The sequence below is a fragment of the Zootoca vivipara genome, chromosome 5 (assembly GCF_963506605.1).
Source record: "Zootoca vivipara chromosome 5, rZooViv1.1, whole genome shotgun sequence".
Classification (NCBI taxonomy): domain Eukaryota; kingdom Metazoa; phylum Chordata; class Lepidosauria; order Squamata; family Lacertidae; genus Zootoca; species Zootoca vivipara.
Window position 1 is genome coordinate 2,577,680 of NC_083280.1, and position 20,387 is coordinate 2,598,066.

Consider the following 20,387-nt stretch of genomic DNA (forward strand, 5'->3'; position numbering starts at 1 on the left):
AAGCAAACTATCCTACAAGGATAACAATTCCAGACTGAAAGGGAGGATATTGAAAAGGCAAACTGCATCGTTCAGTTCAATATCTGGCTGAGGTGGGCTGTGAGAAGCCGGCAATTCCCCCCTTCCTCTTGGGTACTTTAAAAAAACGAACAAACTTTTGAAGTCTAGCCGGGCAGAGAGTAAGCCATCGTTAGGCAGCCCTCAGGTAACTGTGTGCCCTCTCTGTACTTGGCAGGGATGTGTCTCTGAGCACGCACAGAGTGCATGCCATTTCCAAACCAAGGAATCAAAGGTCGCTCTTAGCCACCAAAGTTTAGACAGTATGGCTGACAGATCTGAAGCTTGTCAACTCTTGGTTTAAACGGGACTGTTAAGGAGGCAATACTGGGCATGCTTCCAGACCTCAACCAGAAATCCCACTGCCCACGGTGGCCTGGGCAGTAGTCACGCCCTCCAGGGGGGCATCCCTGGATCAGGTTCATCAGTTTTGCTGATTTAATTGAACTCAATGGCTTGAATCGGATTTTGAATAAATGTGCAATTAATTGTCACTGTCTCAAATTGCATCGTGTCGCTATCTCCTTTAGTGGTTCATCCAAACCACTGTTCTGAACAATACTTTTTCAATGGGGTACAGTAGTGGGCACTGGGGGTGAGTTTATAGGACCAAGCCCCCCCCCCCCGCCAGCTATGTGGAGCACCAATCTGACTCAGTATAAGGCCTGTGTGGGGTGAGTGGAGAGAGAGCACTTGGGTTAGTGCTTGAATTGAGCCAGACACAGCAGGTGTGAATTTCAGACCACTCGGGGAAGCAAGCCAAGCTACATGCCAGTAGAGTGGGAGAAAGAGAAAGAGAGATTGCACAGGGCCTCCTGACAGTTGACTCCCAAAAGGGTGCTGAGAGAGATTGGCGATTCACAAGTTCCTGAAATGATGTCGTATCTACAGGCAGCGTGGCATAGCGGTTAGAGTGTTGTACTGGGAACTGGGAGACCAGGGTTCCAAGCCTCTCGAGCATGAAGTTCTCCCCGGGTGATCTTGGGCCAGGCACTGGCTCTATGAAGAACGCTTGCAGCGTTTGGGACCTCCTCATTTAGAGAAAAGGCAAGGAAGAGGCGACATGATCGTTTATGAAATTATGCTTGGCATGGAGAAGGTGGAGAGAGAAAAGTTCTTCTCCATCTCTCATAACACTAGAGTTTGTGGACTTCCAGGGAAGCTGAATGATGGAAGGTTAAGGCAGATAAAGAAAAGTCCTTCTTCACACAGCACAAAATTAAACTATGGAACTCCCTCCTGCAGGAGGCAGTGATGGCCACCAACTTGGATGGCTTTAAGAGAGGAACAGACACATTCACGAAGGAGAGGGCTATTAATTGGTACAAGCAATATTTCTGAACCCCAATTGCTGGAAACCACAGTAGAGGAGAGGACTCTTGAATCCTGCTTGTGGGTTTTCCCTTTGGGCATTTGGTAAGAACAGGATGCTGGACTGGATGAGGCATGGGCCTGATCCAGCGCAGGCTCTTACCTAACTACATTGGCTCCCAGTACGTTTCCGAGCACAATTCAAAGTGTTGGTGCTGACCTTTAAAGCCCTAAATGGCCTCGGTCCTGTATACCTGAAGGAGCGTCTCCACCCCCATCAATTTACCCGGACACTGAGGTCCAGCTCCGAGGGCCTTCTGGTGGTTCCCTCACTACAAGAAGCCAAGTTACAGGGAACCAGGCAGAGGGCCTTCTCGGTTGTGGCACCCGCCCTGTGGAACGCCCTCCCACCAGATGTCAAAGAGAAAAACAACTACCAGACTTTTAGAAGACACCTGAAGGCAGTCCTATTTAGGGAAGCTTTTTAACGTCTGATAGATTATTGCATTTTAATGTTCTGTTCTGTTGGAAGCCGCCCAGAGTGGCTGGGTAGGCTCAGCCGGATGGGTGGGGTATAAATAATATATTATTATTATTATTATTATTATTATTATTATTATTATTATTATTTTCTGTGGAGCACAGACTCCCTGTGAAATGGGAAGCAGAGGCGTGTACATGCAAAGAGCTGGAGAACGTCTTCTTCCTACTCCCCGTGCTCTGTAGACATCCTCCCTCTGTGTTACATAAGGACAAATTCATTAGTCGTGGCCTGTAATGTCTGGTGCCGTCCACAGGGAAGAGTGCTGGGATGTCGGAGCCACATTGGAAGCTCAGCGTGCAAACCCCTTTTCCAACTCTTCACAAGATGTGCTTTCTGGGGCTGAGTTGAGCACCAGAGTCTGTGCCCATTTCAATGCAACATCCCGTTGCTCTGTCTCGCAGAGAGGAGCAACAGGAGAAGCACACTCCAAAACAGCCCTCTGGGAAAACCAGTGGCCAGAGCAAATTCTCTGCATGGACAGCGTTCCTTTTGGACCACTTGGCAGAGCTGAGGCTGTTGCGAGCAAGGAGGCAAACCTTTGGTGGCAATGGCCACGATTCAGGGAATGTGTCCTATTCAAATCCAGTTGACATGCAAGAGGAGATGGGACAGTGGAGATTAGCATGCACACAAAAAAGAGTCCGTTTTCAGGGGGAGGGGGTTAAGTCAGCCACATTTTGCTGCCACAGCTCTGCCTGAAGTTACCTGAGAACACTTTGGATCAGCAATCAGGCTCCAGTCACTGAATGTTTGTTAAAATTCTGAAATCTGGGAGCGCAAAACACTATTGCTGTCTTTCAACTAAGATTTACAGTGGTACCTCGGTTTAAGAACAGTCCTGTTTATGAACAATTCGGTTTAAGAACTCCGCAAAACTGGAAGTACTGGTAGTGTCCCGGTTTGAGAACTTTTCTTTGGTCTAAGAACGGAATCCGAACGGTAAAAGGGCACCGGCAGCGGGAGGCCTCATTAGGGAAAGGGAAAGGTTTTTAAGTAGAGGTTGGGTGGCCATTGGTCATGTATGAGCTAGTTAAAATTCCTGCAGGTTCCTTCCAACCCTACGATTCTGTGATTCTATGAAAAACAATGACAAGCCAATATCCCCCATCCCACAAACACATTTAAAAGGCCATGCAATGTTATTCAGTGTTAGAAACTCAGATAATTAAGCTGGGAACCAAGTGGCTCCTTAAACCAGCCAAAACGGAATGCCTAGTTGCCATTTGGGGGCCATACGGCTCGAAAGTCACATTTTTCAATACGACTTTTGGGTTCCTGAAATTCATTGTGATTGCGCAGATAAAATGTAACAGAATTCCACAGGGCGTTTTGCTGGTGTGAGAAAACAGTCAAGATCCGAGGATCCTCAGGTAGGTACCTCCAGGTGGTGGAGACGTCAGGCGTCATCCTGCCACACAGTCATCTTCACTTGGGCGCAAGTGGCCGATAGCCAGGTGTAAAATGCCCTTGGCGCCTGGTGAATTTCAGATACTGGTGTTCATCAAGCAAAGGCCTGGTTACAGAGAAATGGTGCCTAAAATTCTGACATGAAGGTGCCAGATGAGTGTCCCTGGGGAGAGTGTCCCACAAGCGGGGAGCCACCACAGAAAAGGCCCCTTCTCATTTTGCCACCCTCTGGAAGGGAGGGAGATGAAGAAGGGTCTCGGATGATCATTGCAGGGTCCAGGTCAATTCAGCACACTTGACCCAAATCCTTGTACCTGTGAGCATGACGGCTAGAAGAGAATGGGTTTTGCTCCCTGTGGTTCAAAGCATACATGGACTGGGAGGAAATAAGGATTCTACACCTTTCAGTTACTGTAAGCGCAGAACCAGAAGTGCCGGGGGGGGGGGGGGAGGACTTGCTGGAAACCACCTGAATCCAGAATAAAAGGCTGCAATGTGGGACAATTAATTTGGGAACTGTTATGCAAATGCAGCAAGGGAAAAAATTGAAAGAGAAAAGGGAAGGACTTTCAAAATCTGGAGAAAAGGGAGGGGAGGCAGCCCTGAGCCTGGGAGAAATTCAGAAGTCTACCACCAATGATCCCGAGGGATGCGACTTTTTATATGTTGAAATTGCTTATCATGTGGTGGTTTTTTTTTTTTTTTTGAAAAAACAAACAAACTGCATTTAAAAGTCCTTTATAAGCTACCTTTGAAGGATTCGTATTCTGACGGGCAGGCTGCAAATAGTAATGGTAATAAGCTGCGCAATATCCACAGCCCCCCCCTGCTGTGATGCTGCCTATGAGGGAAGCACTCTGCGCTTGTGCAGGAGAACTCTTGTTACCCTCCCTGCCTCATACGCTGCGGGCCTGCGTTCTAGTATCGAAAATCAACACCCGGAAAACACAGCCCGTGGGTCTGCCTTCTAAATTGGGGCTTGCAGTTCTTAAGTGGCACTCTGCACAAGCTCCGTTTATTTGCTTTCACATTAACGGCTTTTACAAGGGGGCAGCCTAAGCTTGAATTCCAGTTGGTGTGGGGCTTCTTGCCTTCAAGCCCTGCTTACAGGCACCCCAGAGGTGTGGGGTGAACCCTATGGCAGGACTAGCCTCAGTCAGAGTGGGGCTCTCCTTCCATCAAAATGTAAAAGCTTCCTATGTGGCAGCTAGGTCTATAAATGCCTAGTAGCTCTGGTGGATAAATAGAGCCCCAGGTTTAGGGGCAGTCTACCTCGGTTGCCGATCTGTCGAGGTGGAGCTGGACAGCACCCTGTAAACTGCGAGGAACCAGGCACTGAGCTAAGAGGACTCACGGCCCGGGCTGCTCCGGCTGGGCTCTCAAAACAAGGGGAGCACTCTGCACATGCCCAGAGGCCCCCTTGCAAGGGCAATCCCCGCCGCCGCAAAGGAGCCCAGGGGCACCCACGCTCCCTCAGCACACGCCAAGGCCCGCTGCTTCTGGGTCTGGCCCCCAGGGCGCCCCCCTGGCGCGCGCCCGCGGCGGCTACTGACCTGGTCTCCGCCGGACGTGCCTCTTCCTGCCGCTGCAGAAGCGGACCTTGCTGAAGACGCCCAAGACGTGCCTCTCGCAGAGGGAGCGGCCGTCCTTGCTGGGGCTGGAGCGGCGCTTGGAGGCGGACACGCGGTCGCTGTTGGACTCGCGGGCCTGCCGCTTCTGCCGGATCAGCGAGCTGGCGATGGCCGCGGCCATGGCCGGACGGGGCGGGCGGCGGCGGCAGCGGCAGCAGCAGTCACAGGCTGCTAGCCCTCATCGCCCGCTCGACGGCTCCCCATCTTCGGCGCAAGCCCCCCACCCCAAAAGTCCGGGCTCCCAGCAGAGACCCCCTGCTCCTCTCCCCCTCCCCCCCCAGCCCAGAGGCTGGGGGGAAAAGACGCCTCTGCTCGCCTCCCTCCCGCGCTTCCTCCGCTCGGGGGAAGATCCGACGGCAGGAGCTCTCCGTCGGCAGGCTGGCCAGGCGGGGGCTCGCTCGTCTTGTCCAGGGCCCCGACGCCCCTCCGGAACCTCGCGGCTGGCTGGGCCCCCGGCGCCTCTCCAGATGCGAGCCCCGCAACAGCTGGCCGCTCCAGGGCCCGCGCTGCTTTGGCACGAAGGGACGGTCCTCGTTGCAAAGCGAGCGAGCGAGAGAAAGAGATACAAAATCCGGCTGGCAAATGTTGGGCGTGGAGGGGGGAGGAGTGGAGGCTCTCCAGAGCCCTGCCTCAGTATCCCCCCGCGGGTCCCGAGGCCCAGCGGTGCATCACGAGGAGGAGTAGGAGGAATGTGGGTCCGACGGGGCGGCTGCGGCTGCTGCTGCGGCTGCTACTCCCTCCGATGCTCTGGCCGCCTGGGCGCGGGGGTCTCCGGCGTCGGAGCCTCGCGGGGATCTCATTTCTGAGCTGCCGGACCCGAGAGGCGCCGGCGGAGCCCCCCTCATGGCCCCCGCTCCGTCCGGGATCCGTCCGGCGAGGCCTTTCGCAGTGTGGACGTCGGCCGGGAAGACGAAAGAGGCGCCGTCTGTCTCCACGCTCGGGGACCGCGCGGAAGGCGGGCGGAGGGCGGGGGGGGGGCGAAGGCGGGCTCTCTCAGGCTCCCGCCCCGCGTCGCCGCCGCCTCCTCCTTCTCTCCGTCGGCGGCGGCGCTGCAGCTGCCTCGTGGCCCCCGCTGCGGCCCGCCGGTCCCCGGGCCAGCCACATAGCTCCGCGACGGCCTCGCTCAGCTGCTCCGGCGGCCCATGGCACCACGGGCGACCCGGTGGCGGCGAAGCGCCCTTCCTCCGCTTCTTCTCGGCTGCCCGGGAGCCGCCCCCACCAGCGAGGCGCTCAGGGGCCGCCCGGGGGCCGGACAGCAGCCGCGGCCGCCCGGGCTGCCATCTCCCCTCCCCGAGGAGGCGGTTTCGCGGCGGGCGGGGGGTCCTGCGGTCCCGACCCAGTGGAGCAGCGGCGCGCGCGCGGAGAATGGCAGCCTCTTCGGAGCCAGCCGGTGGCGGCGGCGGCGGCGGCACCAGCAGCCTCGCCTCCCTCCCCGCTTCTACGCAATCCTACGTGACCGAGGTTTGGATGAGAGGCTCGCCCGGGCGGAGGAGAGACCACTGCGGGCGCCGCTGATTCGACGGCTCGCCGGGGGACAGCAGGAGGGGCTGGCTGGCTGGCTCTCAGCCCCGGCACCTCTTTCCCCCGCGCTGCCCCGAGGATGGGCTCGGCCGGCGCTCGCCAACCGGGGAGGTTGGCCAACGCATCAAGGACTGCGCGGGGGGAGGGGGAATCCCAGGCCCCGCAACGGACTGCGGGGCTAGACCCCTGGAGCAGAGCCAGGAGATAAGAACACCAAAAGAGCTTGCTGGATGAGGCCAATGGCATCCTGATCTCACAACGGCTGAAACCACCACCAGCAGCTCTCCTCTCGCCTCCTACGGTTTCTGACAACTGGTGTTTAGAAGCCTCGCTGCCTTCAATTTTTGACAATGTCGCCGGGCCGTTAAAAAAACAGGGGTGGGGGTCACTAGGTTTGAGATGCCTTGAAAAGGCGACGATCCATCTACTGGTTGCAGAGAATGGAGCCTCCCCATCCAGGGGCAGTCTACCTCTGAACAGCGTTCTTGCAAACGGGAAGAGCTGTTTCTTTCATGCCAGTTGCTGGAAACTACAGGAGGGGAGAATTGTGCTCTTTGTGCCCAAATCCTGCTTGCAGGTTTCCCATGGGGGGGGGGCATCTGGTTGGCCCCTGTGAGGACAGGAGGCTGGACTAGATGGGCCATTTGGCATGATCCAGCAAGTTCTGATGTTCCTCCTCAGGGATGCAGCCACTCTGCAGTCTCCCCGTTTACTCAGCCCCCTTCCTTATGGAGCTCAATCTGGAAAAACAGGATGCGCTCCCTAGGGATCAACCCTGCCTGGGGGGGGGGGTGTCGCTCATCACCCTTATAAATGCTTCTGTCCTTTGTGTGTGGCTTGTTGAAGCTGCCTCACTGGTGACACTCTGCAGGTGCCTAGGAGCACACCACTCTGACATGGAGATGCTCAAGCGTGCAAGCACATGTGCCCACAATGCTCTCGGGTGCATTTTGGATGCTTTTCATGCTGGGCCCCCAAAGGGGACTTTCACACAATTACTGAAGCCCCCCCTTCTAACTGTATCTGGACCAATGAACAGGGCACAGGGAAAGGATTGCTTTACAAAGTAATTTTATGACCCGTTCCAGCACATTTAGGTTGCTTTACTGGCCCTGTGAATGAAAGGACTGGTTTAAGCATCACTTGAGTGACACTCAAGCCCTGCCTTGGTATTTAAGAATGCAGTCATCTTAATGAATCGCCCCAGAGGGGGCTCATCTCAGTCCAGTACGCTGCTCTGCAGGGTCAGGCCAATGGGGGCCACCTAGTCCAGCATCCTGTTCTCATAGGGGCCAAGCAGATGCCCCAATGGGAAACTTGCAAGCAGGATTAAAGCACAAGAGCAACTCTCCCCTCTTGTGGTTTCCAGCGACTGGGATCCAGAAGCACAGTGAATTTGTCAATTTTTTAAAAGACATCCAGGTTCATGAATATCACTGCCTCTTGTGGCAATGAGTTCCACACTTTAACTCCCAACATTCAACTACACTGGAGGTCAATGAGTTCTAAGGTTAGGGGAAAAAACCCTCTATCCACTTTCCCTGTGCATTATTTCATAATGCCTTCCCTCTAAACTGTTGTGTGTGTGCAACTACCAGGGTGGCACAGAAGGGAGTTGTGAGGTTACCGTTGGACTGGCCATTACAACTCCTCTCTCCCCATTGAGCCGCTGCAGCCCAGTTCGTATCTGATTTCACCACCCTAAACCGATAAAAGCTACGTCTGCATTATTTATCCATTTTCCTCTGCTGGGTTAAGTTGCTGGGAGGCGGGAGGGGATTGGATGGAATGCACAGCATGAAAAGGGAGGCTGTGGAATAGATCCTGGGTGACCGAAGCCCAGAGGGGGGGGGGAGGAAACACATGCCATTGGAGATGGGAAAGTGAACAGAAAAATAACCTAGCCATCCAAGAGCGGGACTTCCATCTTTCCACCCTGAGGTGCCCTGCAGAAGGCCAAGGTCAGGCAAAAAGCAGGCTGTAAAAAAAGTATGCCTGCCTCCTCTTCCCAGGTGCTGTGTTCGGTTCTGCTCACCTCAAAAAGGGTGTAGCAGAGTTGGAAAAGGTTCAGAATAGGGCAACCTAAATGGTCAAGGGGATGGAGCACCTGCCCTATGAGGAAAAGCTGCTTAGTTGGGGACCTTTTAGTTCAGAGAAAAGGCAGAAAGAGGCTATATGACAGAGGTTTATAAAACTGCAGAAGGCAAGGAGGAAGTGGATAGGGGAAATGTTTCCTCCCTCTCTTGTAACACTAGAACTCGTGGCCATCGAATGAAGCCGAACGCTGGAAAAACTCACGGCAGAGAAAAGAAAGGACTTCTTCAGGCAGCTCAAAGTTAAACTGTGGAACTCCCTGCCACGAGAGGCACTGATGGCCACCAACCAAGGTGGCTTTAAAGGTGGATTAGACAAATTCATGGAGAAGGCTGCAGATGGCTCTGCTCTGCCTCCACAATCAGAGGCAGAAATGCTTCTGAACGCCAATTGCTGGAAACTGCAGGAGGAGAGAGTTGCTCTTGTGCTCAGATCCTGCTTGTCGGTTTCCCATAGGCATCTGTTTGGCCCCTGTGAGAACAGGATGTTGGACTAGAGGGGCCCCCTTTGGCCTGGCCCAGCAGACCTGTTCTTAGCCATTGACCTGCTATTCTCACATCAAGAAGCAGGGCCTATTGCTGCCTGGCTGTCTCTCAGCCCCAAGCCTTCCCCACCCTTTGCCCCTGTCCTACCTCAGAGGGTTGTTGTGAGGAGTGCTGCAATAATGGCATGTAAGGTGCTCTGAGCACTCCAAAGGGCTGGGCAAATGCAAATGTTTTTATTGCTTTGCGATCTGTATTGACAGTATCCACAAACACACGTTCCAGGCCAAAAGGCAAGATTAACCTCACAAACGAAAGTTCCCTAACTTTGCTAATGGCCAATCTGCAATTTAATTTAAGTGCTTGTTTCTCCACTTGATTTATGAGCCTGCCCCGTCATCAAGACCATTCCAGCAGCGTAAAACACACAATAAAAATTACAGATACCAACATTTTCAGCTATGAAAAACAAAGAACATTTATAAAGAGCTGGAAGAAAGTCAATCTCTCCCAGAGCCACAGCTCAGTGACAGGACACACACACACACACACACACACACACACACACACACACACACACTGCTTGCAGAAGACCCCAGGTGAAATTCCTCATGGCCTCTCCAGGTAGGGCTAGGAAAGGCTCCCTCCCTGGTACCCTGGAGAGATGCTACCAGCCAGTGCAGACAATACTGAGCTAAATGGACCAATGGAGGCAGCTTCCTCTGTTCCTAGTCTCAACTGGCAGACTAGCTTAGGTCCTCCTTAAAAGCCTGGGCAAAGAGGTGCCTCTGTAACTGGTGCGAAAACATAGTCCACAGTAGCATCAGACACAGGTCAGTCCAAAGATAGGAGCCACCACGGAGAAGACCCTGTCAGGTAATCGTAGCAAGGGGGATTCCTTTACATATTTGGGGCTTTATATGTCCACAGCTTGGCTTGGGCTCAGAAATATATTTGCAAGCAGTGCGTGCAGGATCTTTGGGGCTGCTGTACCACTCTGCATCTCGACAGCTGCATTCTGCAGGTTGCCAAAGCAGGGGTTACTGTGGGAAGGCTATTGCTGCCTAGGAGCAGCCTTAGCTGCTGCAACAGCTGGAGATGGCGGTTCGTGGCTCACAGAGAGAGCATCTGAGGCCGGATCCTGCTGGGAGCTTGCCAGCATTTGGACTATCAGCTTCCTCTGCTCTCCAAGACAGAAGCAGTCTGCGAGACTGCATGCATTGTCCCTGTTGTTTCAACTAAACTTTTGGAAATCTCTTTAAAAAAAATAAATGCAAAAGTTCTTCTTGTTTGTTTACTAAAGTAGCACTTTTGTGGAAATCCGGAGATCTTTGCAGAGAGACTGTCAGTGACAGGCAGGGAAGACCCTGCTAAGGGGCAAAGTGGGGAATAGTCCTGCCAAGATTCTGACACCCCCACCCCCTTAAAAAAATCTCCTCCAAAATCATGGTTCAGTCTTCCTCCTCTCAGCCCCAATCCTACCAATACATTTTCAGTGACTGAGATGTATCTGGCCATCACCTCTGCTTAGCCAGTCATAAATATCACAAGCAGCAGATATTTAAAAAAAACAAAGACTTGAAAAAAACCAAATGAGCAACTATCTGGTATAGAAAAGGGCTTGGAATAAGGCAGGAGTAAGGCTCGCCCTTTCCTCAAACGTATTCTCTCTCAGATGCTAAACAAGGACAAACCTCAAATGCACAGGAAAATAATCCGGGGGACGGGGGGACACAGCCTTTTGACCACCCATCCTATGCAGTGCTCATAAGGGTCTTGCTCTTTCTGAAGGTGTTGGGGGTGCTTAGCCTGGAGAAGAGAAGACCGAGAGGAGATTTGACAGCCGTCTTCAAATATCTGACTGGCTCTCCCATGGAAGGTGGAGCCAGTTTCTTTTCTCCTGCTCCGCAGGAAAGGACCCAAACCAGCGGATTCAAATGGCAAGAAAGGAGATTCCAACTAAACATCTGGAAGAACTTTCTGGTGGCAAGAGCTGTTTGACAGTGGAAAGGACTCCCTCGGAAGGTGGTGGGCGCTCCTTCCTCTGGGGTTTCTAAACAGAGGTTGGGAATTCTTTAGCTGCAATTCCTGCCTTGCTGAGGGTTGGGCTACATTGACCCCCAGGGTCCCTTCCAACTCTGCAGTTCTATGAGGAGGCCCTCCTGGGTGTTGGCAATATGAACCTTGTGACCTCCCTGGGCATCCCACCAGGTCTATGTTCTGCCAGCCTCCTCTGATGTGTGTCGGGAGTCCTCAGACACTTCTGCAGGGCGCACTGGAATAATCAGGATACAGACAGAATCTCAGAATCACTGGGCACGCAACACACCCACTCCCAAAGGACAAGGCAACCGCTCCTGTAAGAACACCAGAAGGGCCTGCTGGGAAAGAGCCAGTGGCCCATCTTCCCAGCCTCCTGTTCTCACAGTGGCTAAGGGGGGGGGGAAACCAGCAAGCAGGACCTGACCACCAGAGCAGCTCTCCCCTCTGCTGTGGTTTCCAGCAACTGTCATTCAGAGGCACCCCTGCCTGTAACTGTGGAGGCAGAGAATAGGCTGGAAGAGTTTCTTAAATGCAACGTCGCTTTAAAAATAGATAGCCACAGCTGCGAATGAATCAAAGGTGGCTTCACACACAGCCCCCTGCCCCCCCCCCCACGTCTCCGTCCCATAATGGCTGGCAATGCACACACACACCATTTCCACATCCAGCCCACAGCACTCTGGTTCAGGAGAAAAGCCCCCCGCGTCTTTGGGGGGAACCCCTGGTTCCACCTGCCCTTGTTAGAGTTGCTCATGAGCTCAGCCTTCCACATTGTCAAGGATGCTTATTAAGCAGAAACAAGACCGGCGCTTTATGTTTTATTAATATTTCACCCTCTGCAAGGCAGCCCCCTCTTGCATGCAGCCAGATAATTAAAATTCATGTAGCTTCGGCACTCCTGGGCGTCTCTGTGTGGGAGGAAGGATTTTGAAAGAGGCATGGGCAAACCCTGGAATGACAGCGTTTTAACTGCCTCCCAGCCACTGAGCTTCCGCAGTGTTTGACTCAGAGAGCTTGACAACAAAGAATTCAACACTACTTGGAGAAAAGGCATCCTCAGTAGCAGCCACAAAGTCTGGGAACTCCCACAGAGACACGCCAGGCACTCTCTTTACATCGCTTCTGCCATATGCTAAAGACCTCTTTACCTTAGTGGCCTTTGACCCGGAGAGAGAAAAATTTGGACTCACCCTATTCTTGTGACTATATTTGGTTTTAAACTGTTTTTTTAAAATTGCTGTAACCTGCTCTGCATGCAGGCTTGTCATTGAGGCATCTGGGCGGTCACCGTGAGAGTAGGGTGCTGGATCGGATTGGGTCCCATTTGCTCTGATCCAGCTATGGGGCTTTCAGGGGCTGAGTTGATAACTATGGGAAACCCACGAGCAGGGTCCACGCACAAGAACCCTCTCCCCTCCTGTGGTTTCCAGAAACTGGGATTCAGAAGCACAGCCCTCACGGCTAGTTGGCCACCATAGCCCTCTCCTTAACATGGGCTGCTCTGCGGTGCTTCCCCAATGCTACCACATTATTGCCATCTGCAGGGGGATTCTTGCATTACAATGCAACACAGATGGGACGCACAACATTGGTGGCATGACAAGTGACAGGGTTTTAGCAGGGAACTATGGAATATGCACTGTCTGGAGATGGAGAGGAATGTCCACTCTGCAAAGTTTGCAGGTGCAAATAGTATCGAAAGCGGGATTGCATATAACCGCCCTGCTACCATCCTCGGCGCAAACCATCGTAAATGCACAACAAACAGGACCTTTGGAGTTCCTGGGCTGTTTCCTTCGGAGGAAGCCCAATTTATGATGCTGCTCCCCTTTTGCAATCAGCAGTTAATATTTCAGCAGCCAAGGCTCTCTTGTTTGAAGAGAACGTGCTGTTGCCTCACCAGGGTATTCATTAGCCAGTGCTGGGTCCCTTAAAAACAACCCCGGCCCACTGAGGATTACAGCAGAAAGGCACTTGGCTGCATCGTAAAGCAAACAGCACCAAAACAACTGTGCATAGAGCCCAGAAGAGACAAACTTTGGAGACTGCGTGTGTGGCGGAGAGATCCTTTCAGAAGCCGGAGAAAAGGGTTTCTGCCTGACAACAGGAGCTTTCATTTCCCTTGAGTGACTTTTCATCACCTAAATCAAAGAGAGGCGCAGTGCAATGAAGCTTCGGCCAGCTGAGAGGCAATTTCAGGAGCCCGGGAATGAGACTGTCAGGCCACATTTTCCTCCAAGGAAATCCAATTGGGTTCATAACCCACCCCCACCCACCCCCAACAGCATCTTGTTTTCACAAAATATCTGCTGCAGAGGAAGGTCTGATTTAGTTGAAAGGCAGAGGACAAACGTTATTTGCCAAAGAGGAGGCAGGAGGGGTGGGCAGGCAGGCGGGGTCCGGGGCGGGGGGTCGGAAACACCTCTTTGCACAAATGCCAAAGGCTGCCTGGAATCACTGCAGCCCATGGAGGGGTACTATTGGGTGAGAGGGAGTGCACAGAACACAAGGCCACAGAGGTGGTCTGCAAAGTTTGCAGGGGCTGAATGGGGGCCTCATATTCCCATGGCTTTCAGAAAGGTGTGAGGAACTTCCTGGAGGGGATCTGGCAATGGCTGTTAGGCATGATGAACCTCTGAATTCAACCTCTGAATGACCGTGTGGCATGCAGCATAAAAACCTAAGAACATTACCAAGAGCCCTGCTGGGCCAGTCCAGTCCAGAATCCTGTTCTTATAGGAGCCACCCTGGAGCCTCTATTGGCAAACCTGCAAGCAGGATCTGAGCACAAGAGCTCTCTCTCCTCCCGTGGTTCTCAGCAGATGGAATTCATCCCTGCCTCTGTCGAGCCCTTTCCTCCATGAAGTCGTCTAATCCTGTTTTAAAGCCATCTAAGCTGCTTCCTGTGGGAGGGAGTTCCACAGTTCCAGCTACAAGCTCCATAAAGAACGGCATTCTTTTATCTGTCCTGAATCTTCCAACATTCAGCTTTATTGGCTATCTGCAAGTTCTGGTATTACGAAAGGACTTTGCTCTACCCATTTTCTCCATGCCATTTTACAAAATTCTGTCATGTCACCTCTTGCCACCCCACCATGTCATTGAAAGCCAAACACTTCCTCTGTGGCATAAAACGGTTCTCACTCAGAATGCACCTTCTACTATTTATCCTATGTACCAAATGAGAGATGGGAAACTGAATTCTGTAAAGCTGATTAATAAAGTTGCCAGCTTTTCTTTATTGACTCCTGCTCTTACGCCTTTAAGATCAGCTTGACTGGCAACTGCGGGGAGGTGAGCAGTGCTGAAAAAGCCTCACCGGCTAATGACCGCACTCAGAGCTGCTGCAGAAGCCACAAAAGCAGCCCTCCGCTCAATCAGCTGGCAATCAATTCTGCTCTGACTCAGGGGGGGGGGAAACCAGTGACATTTCTTAAGCCAAAGAGCTCTGAGCTGGGACATGAGAGCATCCAGCCCACTCAGTGTCTCAGCACCCCGGTCCCAGCCAACAGGCTGCTCCTCTGTGGAAGAAAACAGCTTCCCACAGGTGATCAATTTAAAGCCAGAGAAAGGAACCCTGAGTGCCTTCCAGGGTAATGGGGAGGCTTAATTAAGGAAATGCTGGCAGGGCAGTTTGGGATACTCTAATCCGTGGCCCCAGGGCTGCGCCAAGGAACTGAGCCAGCTCTAGGATGCTTGGAATGAGCTGGAGTGACTCCCCTGGGAGGAAAAGCTGCAGGATGAGACACTCAAGATGCCACTTCTCCACGTGGAAGAGAGTCTCGCTAGAGGCTCCCTTCCAACCCGCGTTTGCTCAGCAGAAGCGGAGGCAGGAGGGAACCGCAGGCTGAGCGCAGCCGCAGGTGACTTATCAGTCTCGGCCACAAGCCATGTTTTGCCTGGGAAAGCCGAAAGGATGGGGTTACAGCTGGGAGAGGCAGACAGGAGGAGGAGATGGGACCAAAATGAAAAGCCGCTTAGCAGTGCACTTGAGACACCGTCTGAGGCAGGCTGTCTGAGGAGCAGGCTCTCCAAATGGCCCGTTGCCAACTTCTGTGACAAGTGGCTGGTGTGCAGAAGTCAAAACCAAAACATCCAGGGGCAGTAAAACAGTCTCCCTTACTTACTTGCTTGCTTTCTACATGCAGGGAGGCTACGACTCCCTGCCTAAAAAAATATGCACAACACAATTCCACATGCTCCTCTGCAGTGCATCTTGAAATGATCCCACCCAGGAAACTGCATGATCATAGAATTGTAGAGTTGCTGGGGAAGATCTAGCCCAGCCCCTGAAATGCAAGGCTGTGCAATGACACTGTACATAGTGGTCCTAAGTTACAACCCTTTAGCACCCAAGAAATTAACACTGGGAGCTGCCTGATACAGAAACAGAGCCTCAGTCAAAGGAAATTCTGCGCTAGGGATCATTAGAAAAGGATTTGAAAACAAAACTGCTGCTTTTGTAATGCCATCCCACGACTCTATGGTGTAACCGCATTTGGAATACTGTGCACAGTTCTGGTCGCCTCGTCTCAAAAGGGATATTGTAGCGCTGCTGGAAAAGGTTTTAGACAAGGGCAGCCAGAAGGATCAAGCTGGAGTGACTCCCCTGGGAGGGAAAAGTTGCAGCATTTGTGATTTGTTAGTTTAGAGAAAAGGAGAGGAGAATGAGGTGACATGATAGAAGTTTGTAAAGTTATGCATGGCATGTGGATAGAGAAATGTTTTTCTCCCTGTTTCCTAACACTAGAACTTGTGGACATCCAAGGAAGTTGAATGTTGGAAGATTCAGGGTGGATAAAAGGAAGTCCTTCTTTACGCAGCGCAGAGTTAAACTGTGGAACTCTCTCCCGCAGGAGGCTGTGATGAACACCAACATGGATGGATTCAATAGAAGATTGGACAAATTCGAGGAGCAGGAGCGGGCGATGGGTGGGTACTAGCCAGGATGAGAGAGCATGGCCTAGTAATCTGCCCACCCTGCTGGGTCTGGATATTTCCCAGAATATTCCTCAGCAGAAGCAGGAAACTGGAGGCGTTTAAGTGCAAAGTTCTGCCATCTTCTAAGGCACAATGCTGCCCCCTTGTGGCTTTAAGAGTCCCTGTCCTGAGTCTTGCTCTAGGAAAAGATCTCATCCATCCTTTCTGAGTTCTTTGTGGGAAGGTTACATGACAATGAAGATTCAGCCTGCACTCATCCTGATTTGCTTTGTGGGGTGTTTGCACGTCTGCCAGTGAGAAATTTATCCACCCCATGCTTTGCAGTGCTTCCCCCCATTTATGAAAAGTCATTTTTTTAAAAAAGTGTATGGTGGCGCTGTGGTTAAACCACTGAGCCTAGGGCTTGCTGATCAGAAGGTCGGCGGTTTGAATCCCTGTGACGGGGTGAGCTCCCGTTGCTTGGTCCCAGCTCCTGCCAACCTAGCAGTTCGAAAGCACGTCAAAATGCAAGTAGATAAATAGGAACCGCTACAGCGGGAAGGTAAACGGCGTTTCCGTGCGCTGCTCTGGTTTGCCAGAAGCGGCTTTGTCATGCTGGCCACATGACCTGGAAGCTATACGCCGGCTCCCTCGGCCAATAATGCGAGATGAGCGCGCAACCCCAGAGTCGGTCACGACTGGACCTAGGTCAGGGGTCCCTTTACCTTTACCTTTATGGTTGTACTATGGCAACAGAATGATTTATATAAATTTCCATCACGAGGTTGACACCTCCCCCCCCCCCCCAAAATGCTTGGAAGCCTGGAGTTGACCTTGGGCTGATCACCATGTGACACGCAAACCATTTTGAGATACCATCGCTGCATGCATGCAGAAGTCAGAAATGCAGATTTAAGAAACATACATTTGTCATAAGAGGAGCCTGCTGGATCAGGCCAAAGGAGGCCCACCCAGTACAGCATCCTGTTCTCGCAGTGGCCAAACAGGTGCCCAGTAAGGTAAAAGGACCTCTGGGTGGTTAAGTCCAGTCAAATTCAACTACGGGGTTGCAGCGCTCATCTCGCTTTCAGGCCGAGGGAGCTTTCCGGGTTATGTAGCCAGCAGGACTAAACCGCTTCTGGTGCAACAGAACACTGTGATGGAAGCCAGAGCGCACGGAAATGCCGTTTACCTTCCTGCCACAGCGGCACCTATTTATCTACTTGCACTGGTGTGTTTTGAACTGCTAGGTTGGCAGAAGCTGGGACAGAGCAACAGTCGCTCACCCCGTTGCAGGGATTTGATCTGCCAACCTTCTGATCAGTGGTTTAGACCACAGAGCCACCCGCATGCCCAATATAGGAACAAAGCAGGCAGGATTCAAGCACAAGAACTCTCTCCTCTCCTGTGGTCTTCAGCAACTGGCATTCAAAAGCATTGCTGCCTCTGAATGTGGAGGTAACGTACTGACATACTGGCTAGTAGCCACCGATAGCCCTCTCCTCGTCCATCAATTTGTCTAAACATCTTTTGAAGCCATCTAGGTTGGCCATCACTGGCTCCTGCGAGAGGGAGCTTCTTATGGTCTTTTTGGTGCTTCCTTGCACGATGGAACGGGCAAGGCCTCTGAATCCCAGTTGCTGGAAACTGCAGGAGGAGAGGCTTGCTCTTGTCCTTGGACCTGCTTCCCATAATGGGCCCCTGGTTGAAAAGGATGCTGGTCTAGATGGGCCCCCTTTGACCCAGCAGGCTCTTCTGATGCTCAGTGGCTGCTAGCCATGGGACTTTTGCTCAAAAGCAAGGTGAGCGTCATCCACCTGTCCTGTCGCACAAGACACAGTTGGCTGCCTGCATTGGCTTAGTAAGGTGAAAGCTGTGCGAAGCAGCCAGGATTCAGACCCTGCTCTGGCATACAAACCCTCAGCACAGCCTCAGGCCAGGCCCAAAGGCATCTCCCAAGGATGGGCAGCAGGCCACTCTGCAGGTACCCAGAGGAACTGGATGGTGGCCAGCCAAGACTGCCTCACGATCGCTCTGGTCCCCCGAGGGAAAGCACTCTGCTTTAATCCATTTAGCACAGGACCCTGGACCCGTAAATCTTCCCAAGTACCAGGAGAAGAGCTTGTTGAGGCTGACCTCTTGCTCGTTCCTTGGTGTAAGAGCAAAGCCAAGTTTGGCTGGTGGCCAAAGGGAGCTTCGGCCAGCCAAGAGATCTCCCCACCGATGCCACGGCAAAGAGTCTACCCATGCATTCCTGCCCACACAGAGATACGTCACGATGGGGAGAGAGGAATCACTCCCGCTTCCTCTCCACAAAGCCACCTGTCCGAATACTGGCTTTTAAACATAGAATCACAGAACTGCAGAGTTGGGAGGGACCCTAAGGGTCATCTAGTCCAACCCCCTACAATGCAGGAGTCACAGCTGAAGAAACCCCTGACAGATGGACATCCAACCTCCAAGGAAGGAGAGTGTGCCACCCCCTGAAGGAGCCATTCCACAGTCAAACAGCTTTTACATTCAAAAAGTTCTTTCTAAGGTTTAGTCAGAATCTCCTTTGTTGTCATTTGAATCCTCTGCACAACTTTCCAGCTTGTCAATATCCCTCAGAAACTGGGGTGCCCAGAACTGGACACATTTCCTTTCCTTTCTTCAAAAGAGTGCAGTTTCTTTCCTGACATTTTCATGCTACCTTTTCTTTCATCCTTGGGTGTAGGCGGGATTTTTTTGGGGGGGGGGGAGGGCAGGTGTGACAAATTGAAGCACTTTTAAAATGTTTATTCCTGCCCGGCTGGCAAAGAGTTAACCCACCTCCAGCCTGACTGACATAGAACTCTGATGGGGGCGGGACTGTGCCCGGTTTGAAAGGAGGGAGTGTCGGTTTGGTCAGTTAGGAGGGAGAGGGAGGAGGGTGTGGTGTGAGGTGATGTTATGTGGTGGCTTGTATGAAGACAGTGAAGAGGCTAGGAAAACTTTAGTTAAATGTTTGACTGAGTTTATTTTGTACAACTGGAACAAAGCTAATTAATAAATGACACTTTAAAGAAACACTTATGTTTTTAACACAATAAAACTTCATCTCTGTTTTTGCCAAAAAGGTCCGTCTGTATTTTTTCCAGCGAGGTACCAGGACTCACAGCCGTGGTGACTCAAGAGAGGGCAAAACTCACCTCAGGCAGGGAGGTGGCGGTTTGTGTCCTTAAGTTACACGGAGGAGGCTTAGAAGGGTAACCTGAGGTGCCAAGAAGTTGCCAGAGTGCATAGGGCAAACTTCTACAGTGGGGAAATCCAACTGAGGGAGACCCTTTGCTGGAGGCAAGGGGTTATTCCGTGGGACAGCCTAGAGTTCCTTAGGGTACCAGGTCACGCAGGCTGGAAGGCTCTCCTTACTTAGAAACCCATTAGTAAAAGGGGTTTATTTTTGGAGGCGTCAGGAGAAGAGGGTGGGTGTTTTCCCCTCTGGATTCCTGTGTCGCAGTGATAGTAAGAGAGAGTGGGACACGGGTCATCACATTTTTGGTGGCAGCGTCGTGATCGAAATTCAAAGCTCACGCGCCCAGTTTGGTTTGAGTCTGTCAGGATTTTCCTGTGAGGAAAATGACTCACGTAAGAAAACCCAGAGAGGCAAAAGGAGATGAAAGAACGGAAGGGGCTGAGGGAAGCCCAGGTTCTGAGGTAGAACTGATGAAACTACGAATTGAGATGGCCCGAATTGAAGCTGAGAGGGAAAAGATAGCATTTGAAAGTGAGAGAGAAAAAGCTAGGATTGAAGCTGAAAGTGAGAGGGAAAAAGCTAGAATTGAAGCTGAGAGGGAAAAGATGGCATCTGAGGAGAGAATGCAGTCAGAAAAATTGAGGGTACAATTAGAACAGGACAGAATGAAGCTTGAAGAGATACGTTTGCGATCAGAATTAACTCAGAGTCCAGTTAATAACGATAGTATCGCAATTAATTTAAAAAGGTTCCCCAAATTTGGAAAAGACGATAATGTCGAATCGTTTCTATTTACCTTCGAACGCGTTTGTGTGGAATTTCAAATACCTGAGGAGAACTGGATGCTTTATTTAAGACCTCAAATTTGTGGGATACTAAGTGAAATTTATGCTGACCTGAGGGAAGAAGAGCTGTCATGTTACCAAGTATTTAAGCAAAGGGTCAGGGTTCGATGTGGGCTCACGGCTGAACAAAGCAGAAAGGCTTTTCGTGAGGCAAAAAAGGAACATAAAGAGACTTATGCCCAACTAGCTAGCCGCTTAGATAAATTACTTGACAGATGGATTCAAGGGAGTGGAGTGAAGGCCTTTGATGAGTTAAAACAATTAATTTGTTTAGAACAATTTTTTAAGCAAATCCCTAGCAATTTACGTTGGTTCTTG

At 51.7% G+C, this 20,387-nt stretch overlaps 1 protein-coding gene across 1 annotated transcript in view; it reads right to left on the bottom strand.

Annotated features, from left to right (window-relative positions):
* The window catches only part of FGF12 (fibroblast growth factor 12), a 90,607-nt gene extending 84,743 nt beyond the window's left edge, over positions 1–5,864 (bottom strand). Inside the window, exon 1 of the mRNA XM_035133269.2 lies at positions 4,873–5,864. Within this exon, the coding sequence (XP_034989160.2) occupies positions 4,873–5,071 (199 nt within the window). The 5' untranslated portion in view covers positions 5,072–5,864. The remainder of the gene's footprint in view (positions 1–4,872) is intronic.
* Positions 5,865–20,387: the final 14,523 nt, after the last annotated feature.